At 45.7% G+C, this 14,430-nt stretch overlaps 1 protein-coding gene across 1 annotated transcript in view; it reads left to right on the top strand.

Moving 5' to 3' along the window:
- Window positions 1-14,430, top strand: part of COL26A1 (collagen type XXVI alpha 1 chain) — a 171,142-nt gene that overhangs the window by 24,914 nt on the left and 131,798 nt on the right. Inside the window, exon 3 of the mRNA XM_039721019.1 lies at window positions 8,859-8,962. Coding sequence (XP_039576953.1) covers window positions 8,859-8,962 — 104 coding nt within the window. The remainder of the gene's footprint in view (window positions 1-8,858; window positions 8,963-14,430) is intronic.

The raw sequence follows: 14,430 nt of genomic DNA on the forward strand, positions 1-14,430 counted from the left end.
TGTTCTTGTGACACTTCATCTAAAATTCACATCTTGCATGGGGCTGTTCCCATTGTTGGTTCTCCAGTTTCCACTTGGCCAGTGGTCAGTCTCAGTTTTTTTACTTGTAATATATCTGCTTTGGTGTCTCTTTTGTCTTTATGCAAGGCTGTGGTTGAAACACTTCATATTTTACACTGTCATGGCCAAACTTCTGTTGAAGCCTTTTAATTTCCCAGGCTTTTTAGGCACATAATTGTCATTAGAAACTTGTGAGCTTTCACCTTGTCTCCTAAACATGCCAAAAATCTTAGATATTTTTCGTTTTTAACACAACTGGAATTTCATAAGAACCAAACATTTGATCGTGTTATTAGTAAAAATTCTTTTTGTGGGCCCCTGCAGTTGATTGATGCCATTGATTCTTACATTAACCCAGAGACTTTAGGAGTAGTGTGTGCTGTTGTGACATTGTTCATGGAACATTTTCAGTTTCAAATGTAGTTTGGTTTGTTTGCCTGATGAGTCCAATTGTTTGGAGACAATGCAGAACAGCAGAAGACATCTCAATTTTTCTTTCTGTGTGAAAATATCATGGAAAGAAGCTGAGGTTATTAAATATTCAAGATTTCAGCTGGTGAAAGCTCAGCTAACAGGAGCTGCATTTTTGGAAGATGATCACTATGGAGAAACCTTCTTGAAGAGATGGGAGGACATCAATGCTCTGTTCCCTTTGGGCTGGGAGGAAATGCAGGACAAGAGGATGGAACACTGCCAGGGAAATGCCTGTATGCCTCTAGGCACATATTGTATGACATTCTTGCATAAAGTAGAGAAAGATCCTGCACCTCTTTCCCAAGGACCTCTCAGAAAGCTGCTGACAAAATTCTGGAACTCATCCACTTATCATCAGAGGTAAAACAGGTCCTTGATAATTTCCCCTACTGCACCATCTGAAAGGGAGAGCCCCAAGAAAGAGTAATAACAAAGGTGGGATCTGAGATCCTGAGAGTTGAATGGGCTGTTGGATAAGTTAACCCCAGCCAAGACATCTTTTAGAAGTGGTTGTTTTCAGCAATGCACCTGACTTTGATAAGAGAATGAAAACAGCTGCTGAAAATGATGACTCTTGTGACGTGTGACTGCTGTGGGCAATGTTTGGTACCCTGAGCCAGGTTATGTGGTTTGCTGTTGCTTTCTGAGCACACAGCAGCCTAGCACCGTTTTGTTGCCAGCCTATAGGGATGCCTGAAGTGGCTTTCTTTTTTTCTTGGAGTCAAGCTGAAGTTCTAAAACTACTTTTTTTTAAAAAAAATACTTTTTCCTCCTCTGTCACCAAAATGAGTATTGTCTTTTTAGGAACTGCCAATCTCTCCTAATTCAGGTAAACCCCATCTCCTGTTTTGAGATGAAATAGAAATAAGAAAAACAGTTCCCAAAGTCACAAGGCAGTGTAGTGCCTTTCCTGTTAAGAAATTGGCTTTGAAGGGGCTTGTAAGAGTTTATCAGCACCAAGCTGTACAACTTCCATTCACAGGTCTCTGAAAATCCCTGCAGAAGATGAACAGAGCACAAAACTCAGCCTGGATGCCCTATTTGTTTCTGTTTCCTCCTTACCTTGTCTGTACCAGTGCCTCTTTTTGGGATTTCTGGAAGTCTAGCTTCAGGCAAGGTCAGGCTTCTTCCAGGTCTGGTGGTGGCTAAAAATGTTCTTGCTCTCTATATCCCTGTGGTTGTTCAGGTAATAGAAATATATCTGCTTTTCTTTTGCTAAAAAAGTAAATTTAAAGTGTCTTTTGCTCTTCTCCTATTCTTCCCCAGGGAGATTTGTGGTGCCTGAGCTTGAATTGAAGAGCACAGAGTGTTCTGTGTGACTGTAAGCAATGCAATGTGTCAGCAAGGTATTGGCACCATTTTGCCTTTCTAGTGTTTCTCCCAGCTGTGATTTGTAACAAACTGTTTTCATCTCCTTGTTTACAGGAGTCAGCCATATCTGGGAGAGCTTTCATTCTGCCAGCACCCCTTATCAGGCTGCTCACTAGCAAAAGGGATGTCAGCCAAGGAAAAAGGCATCTCTCAGACTCGTGGTGACAGCTGAGAGGGGCTCTCTGCTACACAGACTCTGCTTATGAGCAGACATCACTGGGGCCAGACAGGATTTAATCCCTTTCCTGTCTCCCATTCATTCCTGTTGGGTTTCTTTCTCTTACTGCACAAACTGCAGGTCAGGGTCAGGCCTTTGGCAGAGGAGGATCTGTGATCCCAGCCTTGCAGCCCTGGCTGTGAGATGTCCTTGCTGTCCATTCACTTGCTCCTGGGAAGCTGCTTTAGCAGGAGTGTTGTCATCTTGGCTGGGCTGGGATGAGCTGCTCTGTTCTTGCCCTTAGCCCCAGGCTCTTCATTTAGCTTGGGTGCTGAGTTGCTCTGGAGCAGTCTTGGCTGAAGGATTTCCCTCAGCAGATCTGTTCTTGAGCTCTCTCCATTTGTGCAATGAAGGCTTCAGCTCCTGTGTGCTGCAGGCTGTGCCCTTGCCATGTCACACTCCTGGTGCACGGGCAGCACCTGGCTGAATGCTTCAAACTCCTGTGCCATTTGTCTGTCTGAAAGAAGGCACAAAGTCCCTACCTTGGGGGGTCAATGGGAGCCTAATCTCTGGTTCTCTGCTGCCTGGATGGTTCTCCCCAGCCTGATAAACCCAGGCATCCAAATTGTAACCTTTCTCCTCAGCAATCCTTTTGCTACAGCAGCTGCAGGGTGATGCTCAGTCCTGCATGGGACACTGCACTCCTCAAGACTCACTCAGAAGGGTGGTCTTGAAGGCCAGACCAGGATTTGAGACCTGCTTTGAGTTTCTGGAGCTTTTGTGACCTCCTGTGCCTTCAGACCAGCAGTGCCACCTCACCTGTCAGATGGAAACAGAGCTGCTTTTGTCTTACTGTGTTTTATGACACAATAGGGCAGCTTCTTGCTATACTCTAGTTGGCTAAAACCAGCCTACTTTTGATTAGAATATTTGTGTATGATTGTTGTGGTCAGTAAAGGAGTGTCTTGGGAGGTAAATGGATGGAATGAATGGCCTTGGCAGATCATGTGCTGTTACAGCCTTCAGAAGACAAACACTTTCTGCTTCAAACTGTTGTTGCCTTGAAAATCCCCATCTCATCTCTGGAAAATCCCCATCTCATTTCTGGAAATGTTCATTTGTGGTGGGATATTCCAGCTCCTCTCCTACTTGTCCCATCCTTGAAAATGAATGTTCCCAGCAAGGCTGTGTGAGTTTTTATTATCTTTGCTGTACTCTGTGGTCACAGAGCTGTCTCACTTCAGCTTTTGAGCCACCTGTCTCTGCAGCATTTCTGCCTTCAGACACTGTGAAGATTTTCCATGAAACCCACAGCTGGCTTGTACAGGGATGCATTTACCTGGTCTCTTACTTTGATAAGAATCACTAAAACTCCAAACATTAAGTTATTCATCTGTTGCCTTTAAACTTCACTCAGAGATGGGAGAAATGGCAGGAAGAGTGTTCTTGAGCAGAGCAAATCTGGGCTGTGATGCCCTTCCCAGCTGCCTGTCACTGCCTGATTTTTTATTTCAGTGTTGTAGTTGCTTTGGCTTATCACAAATACTCTGTGCCTTTCATGTAAGCAGGCTACACATCTTGCATGGATCATTCTTGTTTGGTGTTTTTGAATGCTGGGTTTTCTTTTTTTTTTTGTTCTTTTCATTTAAGTTGAACACATTACTCTCCCGGAGGGATTTTACAAGCTAGTTTGTAGAATAACAAAGAAGGAATTCTGCAGCCTCATCCAATTTGGTCTTCTGTGCTTTTGAAAACTCTGTTGCTACAGGGTCAGTAGGAGAAGTTGGGGATCTGTCACCCAGGAGATTGGCCTGTAGATGATGTTTCCCCTCAGTTTCAGAACTAGTAATGCCACAGGGAAATCCTTCTCTCTTTCTTGCTTTCCAGTCTATTGAATAATAAATCCCAGAGCTTATTCCAGTGCATTAGGATTGCTATTTGAAGTCCTGTTACACATAAACTCTTTTATGTGTTTAATTCCCTTACAACTCCACATCTTGGAGAGAAATGTGCTTGGAAAAAGGCATCTGCTCTCTGAAGCACACATGGGGTATAAATGCAGGATGAGCAGTGCTCCTGTGGTGGGACAGACAGAGGCTCTGGGTGTGTAGGATCAGAGCTGTAGCACAAAGGGGCATTCTCAGCTTTGAACAATGGCTCTGTGGTGCTGCCTGGGCACAGGTGAGGGTCACCTGTTACAGGGGTTGTGCTCAGGCTGCTGATTGAGGCCTTTTGATCTTGCCCAGACATTCTCTGAGCACTCCTCCTCCCTTCTCAGTGCTGCTCTGCAATAGCACTGACATCTGATTGTTAATAAAGGCAGGAGCTGATGATTACTCTGTGGTGGCATAGAAACATCTGTCTCTGTGTCCTTGGCCTTTTTTCTTGGGACTGAGAGACTGTCAAGTATTGCTGTGGACAGCAGGGCATGGCAGGTTTGTTTCCTGGGTTTAGACTTTTGCTAAGTTGTTTGAACCAGATGTGTTCAGAGCTAAACAAAGTCTTCTTCCTTCCCCTTGGCAGAGGCAGAAGACACAATGAGCTCCAACACTCCTGCAGCTGCAGGTTGGTTGTTTTTTGTTTAATCTGGTGTCTGCAGGAGCATATTTGAAGCTCCTCTGGTTATTTTGTTCCCCGGGGAACTACTGTGTTTGTGGTAGGGAAGCTGGAAGAGCTGGGGCTGCAGGAAGAAAGAACACAGCTCTGATTCACAGTGATGGTCTCTGCCATGCCTGGGAGTGCAAATGTGATGGCAAAGGTGCTTCTTGTCCCTGCATCAGCTGGTTTGGGGTGAAGTTGTGTCTGTGTCACACAGAGGAGCTGCCTGGTGTAATCAGTGTCTGCTAGGCTTGGAGAGGATGGTTATGATGGTCTGTGTGGGCGTGGTGGTATTGAGAACCAAATATATATTTGATAGTTTCTCTGAGCTCTTAAACTTTCCTTCTTTCCAAGTGCTTTGAGATACAGTTACTTAACTTGATGGTTTTGAAATCTGATTTCAGAACACTCTGATTTTCTGTGGGGAGTTGTAGGGTTTGGCATGCCTGTAAATCAGGGCATTGGTACCAAGAGTTATAGGAACTACCAGGAGCTATGTCCTGAGTGCCTTTTGATGGACTTGTTGGAATGAAGATGAGGGTCCCTGGCAGACAATATGGCAGTTTTATGGATGGGGTTGGACCCTCTGGGTTGATACCTGACTTCATTGCCATGAGAGAAGCAAGCAAGCCAGAGCTTGGATTCCTTGGTTTCTGGACTCTTTGCCAGTCAAAAAGGCAAGTTCATTCATCTTGTAATCCTGAACCCCATCAGTAAGTGATGGTGAAACTTCCAACTTGGGGCTTGAATAAAAATCAATAGAAGCCTCTGAGGGTCACTGAGGTCTCCTTGGGCACAAACTGCAATGGCTGAATGAATCAGAGTAACAAAACCTTCTCTTGTGATGTGGAAATGAGTTTCACACCTTCCTTCTCTGTGGTCTTTGTGCACAAACAGCTTTGTTTGTGAGTGTCAAAGGGCAGGGGAAATCCAGAAAGGGTGAAGGTATTTCCTGTGAGTGACAGGCTGTCCTGCTTGGGTCATGGCAGAGATCATCCTGTCTCTTTTAACCTGATTTTTGAGGCTTTGATCCAGGAATGTGGCACTCTTCCCTTTCCTTGTGTCATGTCTGCCCGTTGTGTTCAGTGACACTTCCTTGAAAACAAGGGAGACATCCTTGTGTGCTGAGGAGTGAGACTCACTGGCTGCCATCCCTTGGTGTGTCCTGACCTCCCCAGTACTTACAGCTTCATACCCCCCAATCAGTTCATCAGTCAGCTCATGCTCCTTCCCCAGATTACCACTTCCTTGGCAGTCACTTAGAGCCACAAGCAAGAGATGCTGTTTCCCAAATGATAATTCCATGTGGACAAGCTGGTGTAGCTCATCCTACAGGGATCAGGCTGCTCCAAGGACAGCCATGTGTTGGCTCTGCTCTAGGAACAGCTGCTTCAGCTTTCTGGGCTCTTCCCTGGGAGTTCCCCACTCCCTGGGATATTGAGGTGAAGCCTCAGCAAAATCCCTGGAAATGACTCCTGACTCTTTCAGTGGAGTGGCAGACCCTGGTAGTTTGCTCCTCCATGAAGTGCTTGGAGTTCTCCTGCTGAAGGGAGCTGTGTGCTGGGCACATCCTTTGGCTTCCTGAGGAGCAGAGCAGGGCAAGGTTGTGGCTCCTCCAAACTTCTTCCCCTCTGCTTTGGCAGATTTCTGTGCCAGTGATTGTGGCTTAAGTGACATCCAAGGGAAAGGCTTCCCTATTTTGCTACCAACCCTTTTTTCTGCCTCTTGTGTTTTCCACACATTTTCATTCAGGGGCTTCTGATCTTTAACAGGTATCTTCCTTCCCTCTTCTTTTCCATATATTTTTAAAATTTCCTTCTGTTGCAACACTACAAGTATCAGATGGTGATGATGCTTTGCTAAAGATGCTTTCTGTGCTCCCCTCCTGGAATAGAAGTCACAAATCTGCATGATATGATGGCATAGGTCACAGCAGACCTTGGTGCCATGTCACAGAATTGAGGAAAAATTATGCAATGAAGAACAGAGCAACTCCAGAACAAATTGGACTTGCAAGCTGGGCCCACTTCAGATGCCTGAGTGCACAATGAACAGAACAGAGCTGCACACGTCAGGAAACTTCCAGGGAGTTCAGGGTGGGTGGTAGACTGTGACAGCTGAGCTCCACGCTTGTCCTGCCCTGAGAAGTCCTCCCTCATTTGAGGATTAAACTAGAGCTACTTCCCCGACACAGAACTGCTGCCAAAATTCCAGTCTGGCTCAAGCCACTCTCCACACTTCATAATGAAGTTTGAAAGAGTTTTAACATCTTGGTGTTGGCAGAAACATGGTTTTAAAATCACGGTGTGGTTGGAGACACGCTGGCTCTGGACACTGGTAACAAGGCTGAGACTTTCATCTGAAGGTCAAATCCAGCTGTGGTGTTAGTGACAAAGTCATGAACTTCTGACTGATGCTTTGGGGCTTACGTGTGGAAACGTGTCTGGAGTCCAACGCCAGGACTGGGAGACCTGGCTTCAATTCCTGGGCTTTGCCAGAGCTATTCTGAGAGACCCTCAGCAAGAGTCTTTGTGCCTTTGGTCTCTTTGTGAAAAAGCACTGAAGGTCTACCTACATCAGCGTGCTGCAAGTCCTCAAACTCACACGACTCCTGAACACCACTGGATGCAGAAGAGCAAAGAAATAGATGGGATGAGCTGGTTCTGTGCAGCCCACACCAGCCAAGTGCCTGGATCACAGCTGTGGGTATTAACAGGGGCTGGTGGGCTTTTTGGCAGCTCCAAGGCTGAGGACATCATGTTCTCAGGAGGCTGTGCTGCTCTCCTGTCTCTGGGTAAGGCTGTTCCCAGGGCAGGCAGCCCTGTGCAGCCCACCCTCTCCAGTGGCTATAGCAGAACTTAGTTTCTGTGTTTGGCAGCTGGCACAAATCATCAGCAAACAGTTTCCTGAGAAATTGGCTTCCCAAAGACTGCTAACCACGACTGAGCTGCTCCCTTCTTTCCAAGACACACATGGGCAGCCTCTCCTGGCAAGCCTTTGTTACTGCTCTTTGGAGCAGCCACCAGCCACTGCAGTCCTGGGTGTACACCTGCCTCCCCTTGAGCAGTTTTGGATGAGATTCATGCAACCTCCAGCTCTGTTTTCCCCCTGTGCCCAGCTGAGCCTGGGGCTGTCTCTGTCTCCTCTGGCTCTCAGCAGGAGGAGCCTCTTCCCCAGGGACAGGGTGCTCAGGGCTTGTGTCTGCCTGGCTTGGAGAGACAAGCATAAACTGCAGCCTGCAACACTGTAATCCCAAAGCTTCAGACTCTCCCTGTGTGTGCCAAATTCTTTTGGCTGTTAAATAAGGGTAGGAATTTTGAGGGGAACTTGTAGAGTACAACTTCTGTGTTTGCTTTTAGCTTCATGAATAGCAGCAGTGACTTGTTTGGCTGTGTACTGGGAAAACTCTGAGTTGCCAGCTTTGACGAGCTGCTGTTTTAAAGGAAAAGTTGTCACTTATGCAACTGTCTGTTTTGTGTTGACTTCAGAATCACTGGTGCCTTGCACAGCCCTGCTGTGTCTGCAGGTCACCCTCCAGTTCCCAGAGGGGCTTGGCAGTGCTTGGGCTGTAATTGGGACCCTGGGGATGCTGTGCTGCTCCCAGAGCTCCCAAACTGTCCTGCAGAGCCTTGGCTGTGGTCCAGAAGAGTGTGACCAGTGTGAGGAGTATTTCAGATGGGGGAGAATTGAGGCAGGTAGCTGGGAAAAGGCTCCATGAAGATCCCTGATGTAGCTGTCATGTTGATGTGTTGGTACATCCCAGGTCTGAGTGGTGGGGAAAAGGAAGGCACCAGGGAGATGCAAACTATTACTGCTGAGTGAGGAAAGGCTATTGCCAGCCTCTGCTCCATGTCACAGAAGCCCACATGAAGGGAGAGTGTGGGAAACAAGTCATCATCTCTGCTACTTGCAGGGCTTTGCAGTGATGAGATCTCCACAAAGCTGCTGGTGGTACCTGCAGGAGGAGAGGTGTGGGGAAGAGCCAGTAGAGCATGAGGGCTTAAGGAGGAAAATAAAAGCTGTTAAATGACATCCACACTCTAATAAATCCTTGCTCATATTTTGTATGACTCCTTTTTCTGTGTCTGGGGTTGGCTGGGTGCTCTGGGGTATATCCAGGTGGGAAGATGTGCTGTGAATTAGCAGCAGCACTGTTGGAGTGGGTCACTGTGCTCTGCTGACTCCTTGTTTGTGTTAGTTACAGGACTCTCATCAGGCCCACGTACAAAATGTCCTACAGAACTGTGACCACGCTGGAGTGGAGGTGCTGTCCTGGCTTCACAGGGAGCAACTGTGAGGAGGGTGAGTTATCCAGCAATGCCTCTGTCCCTATGGAGCAGCAAGGATGGACTGGCTGCCTTGAGCTGGGGTTTGTTCCTCAATATGCCCTACACCACTTAAACACAGGAACAAATCACCTGTTCTTTTCCCCATTGTTATCTGAATGTCACACACACATCTGAAAGGTGGTCTTGGAAAACAGATCTTTCTGAATGCCTGCAAACAGGCTTGAACAGGGAGGGGGAAAGAAAAAAAGAAAAGGGAATCAGGGATGACCTGTTCAGAGATGTGCTCATGTTTAGCATCCCTGTTGTGTTCAGAAAATATGCTTTCTCCTTTTTGTGTGTTGTCTTCTCCCTGTCCTTGCTGTCACCATCAGTTGCTGTATCTAATAAAAGCTGGTCCCTGGAAGCTGCTTCTGAACGTTTTATGGCTGAAAGGTCTGGATACAAATAATGTGTGCTCCCAGAGAGCTGTGAATCAATACCTTTGGTTCCCCTTTCTACCTGCTCCTTGACTTATTGGTGTAACACTCATGTTGCAGAGCATGTGAAAGCACATTTCTCTCCACTCAGAGGAAAACACAGGGTTCTTTCCAGAACAGGAGGAAAAAGTATTTTCCTTTTTTATCACAATAGGGCATGTTTTACATTTTCCTTCCTAACATTTCATACTACTGTCACTTCTGGGGATTTGAAACAAGCCCTAGTTCTCCACCAAATATCAGGTTTAGGCATTAAGGCATCTGCTGAACCTGACTTGAGAGTTCACAGCTTGTGAATGGGAGGAGAAACTAAGCCTGGAGTTTTCTGTTCATTTGCATCAGGTCAACACAGCCTGTCTCTGACTGCTGAAGGGTCAGTGGGGGTGTCCAGCATCTCTGAGTCTGCTGTTTGTGCTCATTTTCTTTGTGCTGTGATATCTTAATACCAATCACACAATTCAGGCAAATCTCTGACGAGGAAGTTGTCTCGTTACAGTCCCAGAGAGTGATGGCTGCAGACAGCAGCTGGCTCCAGGCTCCTGAGCAAACAATAGCTTCCCAGAAGCTCCAGAAAGGCCTTACAAAGTGGCAAAACTACCCAAAGCTGCATTCTGCAGGAGAGAGCTTTACATTTTAACATAATGCTAAAAGAAGTGAGCTGAGAGAGAAGCTGCTGTGTGCAGCTTGAGTTTTCAGCTGTCCCTGCAAGGAAAGGGGAGCTGGGGGTGGTGGCAGAGCTGAGGATGTGCCTGGTGACCTGAGGAGCCCCTGTTTGTGCCTGTAGGTTTGGACAGGTGTGAGTTATTGCAGCTTAGTGGTGCTGCTGGTGCAAAGGAGAGATTCCAGCTCCCCCCTGCAGTGCCAGATCTGTCTCAGCAGAGTTCAGTGGAAATAAAAAGCCAACATGAGCTGGTTTGAGAAAGCCGGCAGCGACCTCGCAGGAGCAGGTTTGTGCAACGAGGTGACAATTTTATACACTTACTTTGAAAGGTGGAACTGTTCTTTTGGGCTTGGATATGGTCTGTGGGGTGTGAGAAGAAAGCCAGTAGTAAGCCCTTACTTTCAAGTGTGAGATTCTTTTTACCTTTTTTTTTTCCCTCTCCTTAAAACATCTGGTGCTACTGACAGTCCCATATCCTTGAATGAAAGAGGAAAATAAAAAAGACTCCTTTCTAGTGCAGCAGGGTTAGGCCACTTAGTTTTTAGTGTAAATACTGGTGCTAGTGGTCTGCATGGCCCTTCAAGCTGTCAATTTTAAAATGGAAATATTTACTTACTCCTTATGTTAATTCTTAATGTTAGTGTCACTTGGAAATCAAAGTAAAAAAGGCTAAAAATAGGTTTTAGGGTTTTTGGCAACCCAATATAAGGTCTTTTGTACTCTTTCCTTTCTGTGCTCTCCCCTACTGCAAGATTGGTTCCTCTGAGAGGGTGGGATGCTTATCTGTGTGAGTTCTTCCTGGAAACAGCAGACAAAAGGAAACAGAAAACTAAACTGAAGCAAAACAAAAACAGTGCAGTGATGAAGCCACAGTGAATTAGCAGGGCAGAACCTCAAAATGCTTTCATCTTTCTTTGGTAGTTAGGTTCCTTCTCAATATTTCATTTCACTTGTGTGTGCAGCTGGTGCTTTAGAAGTTGATGTGAGGTAGGTATGACTGGAGGCAGCCTGGACCTGTATTATTTTTAGCTTGCTTTCTTGCTGTGTTGCAAATCCTCCTGTTCTGTTGCCAAAGGAATGGCAGCTGCAGTGGCTCTGAGCTTCCACTGCAACATCTCCTGGTTCCAGAGACTGAAGGGAAACTCTTCCTTTCCCAACGGGTCTTGGAACAGTCAGGGTGTGATTCCCTCAGTGGGATGGATTAAGCCAGCAGAGAATGGATTGATGAAGTACACAGAAGAGTTCTGGGAGCTGTGCGTGCATGGGCATGGATGAAGGTGGCTTTTGCATCCTGATGATATAAATCTATTGATTCCTTCTTTTACCCCCAGTGAGCAGAGTTAATATCTGCTCCTTTTTTGTGCTGTTCTGGAGCAGTGTCTTTGGGGGAACCACTGTAGGATAGATTATTTTTACTAGCTCTCCTTACATCAAGCCTTCCTTGCCCTTTTAAAATTTATTTCTTTTAGCATTTTATGAGGGAAGACAGGACAGGGAGAGGGTGAACCAAGGAAAGAAGTGAAAGAATTTGAAGCCATTCAGAGGCTGCAGCTATTTCTGATACCATAACTTGTGATCTCCCAAATGGCAGGTCAGCTTTTCCTTAGCAAAAGCAGCAGCTCAGTGTGGGTGTCTAGCCCCAAAGTATGACAGACTCCTGATGAGAGTGCCCTGCTGTAACACACCTTCAGTGGGAAAACTCCCCTCTGCTAGAGCAAGCTGTTAAATGTAATTAAATCATTGAAGTGTCTCCATCCTCAGCTGGTAAGTTTAGCTTGAGACAGTAACCACTTGTCACCAGCTGACAGGCACCTACATTAACACTGAAAGATGCACAATTTTGGATTTAAATTATCCTGGGAATCTAACTCCTGCACTGGAGCTGATAAAGAGCAGCACTGTCTGGAGGAAGCCCAGCTCTAGAGGTGGATGGAGATCTTGCTCTCAGTGGGCCATTAATTTACTGAGGTAAATTTCCAACCTGTTTCCTTTTTCAAGCTGACACTGCCTTGGGGCTTTGTCCCCTTCCTTTCCTTGCTTTCTACTCAGCCCAAGGTATGTCAGTATTTGAAAGATCTCCAGTTCCTTTACTGGTGTTGTAGAGCTGTGACCTGCTCATTGAGTTGACAGTCAAAAACCACCAGTTGTACCAGGCCTTCCCAAAGGGTTTCTGGCAACTTCCTTGGATGGAGAAAAAGACTTGATGCAAACCGGTCTGGTGAATATAACTGTCACTAGATACTAACTTTTATTTTCCAGTTTCAGGGGGTTTTTGTTTTGTTTAAAGTGGAGCCCAAGCCCAGGACAGGAAATGAATGCACTGAGCCACCCAGTCTGCTGCCTGCTGATATAAAGAACATATGGATGAGGGCAGTGCAGGGGTGAAGTGGTTTAGCCGTTGCAATCATGCATCAAGCTGATTGATTTGAATCCAAGATGATGCTGACATTTCAACTCAGCCTTTTTTTCTATATGGCTGAAAGTTCAAAGGCAAGTGCAACCTCTTGGGAGAGGAAAAGTGTCCCCAGCAAGTTCAGGGGCTCAGCACTGCCCTGGAGCTCTCCAGCCAGGCGAGGTCTTATTTTACTTTACAAATATAGCATAGCTTTCTTCCTTGTTTGTTTGTACTGCTTGAGTTTGGGACAGTAGCCAGTATCCTATTTACCCCAGAAGCAGATTGATGGTAGACAGCTTAGCTGTTTGGGCAAGAAACAGCTCCCAGAGTAACCTCAGCACCTCTAAAGTGATGCTATTGTGATTCCAAGCTTTTTTTTTTTAAATTTATTTCTTAAGAATGCAAGTAAGATAGGAAATTTGGGCAGCCTTGTTCCAGTAACAGCTTAATTGGATTTTTTTTTTTTAATATCTCCCCCTCCTCATATCAGTTCTCTGAATATTCTGATCTACTTCTAGTAACTATTATTTGCATCTCTTTTGTCATCCTGATATTTTTAAAACCTCCTAAGATTCCCATGTGTTTACAGTTTTCAAAGCAGCATAAGAAAATGAGGACTTTGCTCTTGGCATGATAAAGTACGAAAACTCTTTTAATTTTTACTGCTGGTTTACAAAATTTCTTGGTCCCAGGAGGAGAGATGCAGAACAACAGTGCCAGGAAAATCAGCAAGCAAATGCAATTACGAGACAAAATTTGATGAGAGTGGGAGAAAGGACATCAAAACAAGAGACCTGAAAGTCTGAAAGCCTGTTGAAGTGCTCTGAAGGGAAGGGAATTCAAAGTGGTGTTAATGGGACCTCACTTCTCCTTGTCCATCTTCCCCATGAGCCACTAAAACACAGAACTGTCCATGATGTGAAAGTGCAACATAGAGATGATGAAGTAACATTTCCTGTAGTATCACAGCAGTTCTCTCCAGGAGCTGAGCTTGTGTGTTCTCCTCTCCTCAAGTCCCTCAGTTCCTTCCCCAGCAGAGCTTTTTGCTGCCACTGAGCTTTTTAATCTTCCCTTAGAAACTGAGAAAGTGTAAGAGAAAGCAGTGGGAGTCAGAGCCACTCAGTGCCTGTTCCTGCTGAATCCTGGTTCAGTGATGTTTGCCCACTGCAGCTGAGTCCAGCTCTTGTCATAAAACAAAACCTTCCATGTGAACACTGCAGTTCCCCCCAAGGTGGTTTTTCAGTGCCTCTGACTGGCTGGGCAGTTCTGTGCTGCAGACGTGGCAGACTGAGGTTCCTTCCCTTCAAGTTTGGATCTAACAGGGATGTAGTTCTCTACCAGAGACTGTTCAGTAATTCCTTTAGGGAAATGTGGCTTAGCTCTCATTTGAGACCTTTGAAACCAAGCACAACATTTGATTCTACACAGCAAATTTTTTTTCTGAAAATATCTTTTCATGCCAAAGTTTGTTTGTTAGATACAGTGAGTGAATTATGTGAATACATGTTATAGACTATTAAGTGGAATGTAATTTAATTATAGTTTTTTAAATAGGAGGTAAAATGTGATAACTATCTCTGTAAATCTGCCTTCAAAAATATTTTATGAAAAAATATCAAAACATGTGAATCGCCCATGATGGAATTTCTGCCATGTGGAAGTGGCTTCCTGAGCACTGATGTTTGTGATGTAGGTCCCAGGTGTTGGACAGTACCTACCCCAGTATTTTCTTCCACAGGACACATCTCCTGCTGCTCCAGTGTTCCACCTCCTGCTTGTGCTTCTGGTGGCCTCTTCAATACAAATCCACCAGAAGTTGCCCAAACCACCCTACGTGTCACCCACTTGCTGTCTGCTCCCATCACTGCTGACCACTCAGCAACCTCTGGCTTCAGGCATAACTTGTGTCACCCCTGATCAAACTGATCACATTTTCTGAGGAGTTCCTG

Source organism: Passer montanus, unplaced genomic scaffold, assembly GCF_014805655.1.
Source record: "Passer montanus isolate IOZ18808 unplaced genomic scaffold, ASM1480565v1 scaffold44, whole genome shotgun sequence".
Lineage (NCBI taxonomy): Eukaryota > Metazoa > Chordata > Aves > Passeriformes > Passeridae > Passer > Passer montanus.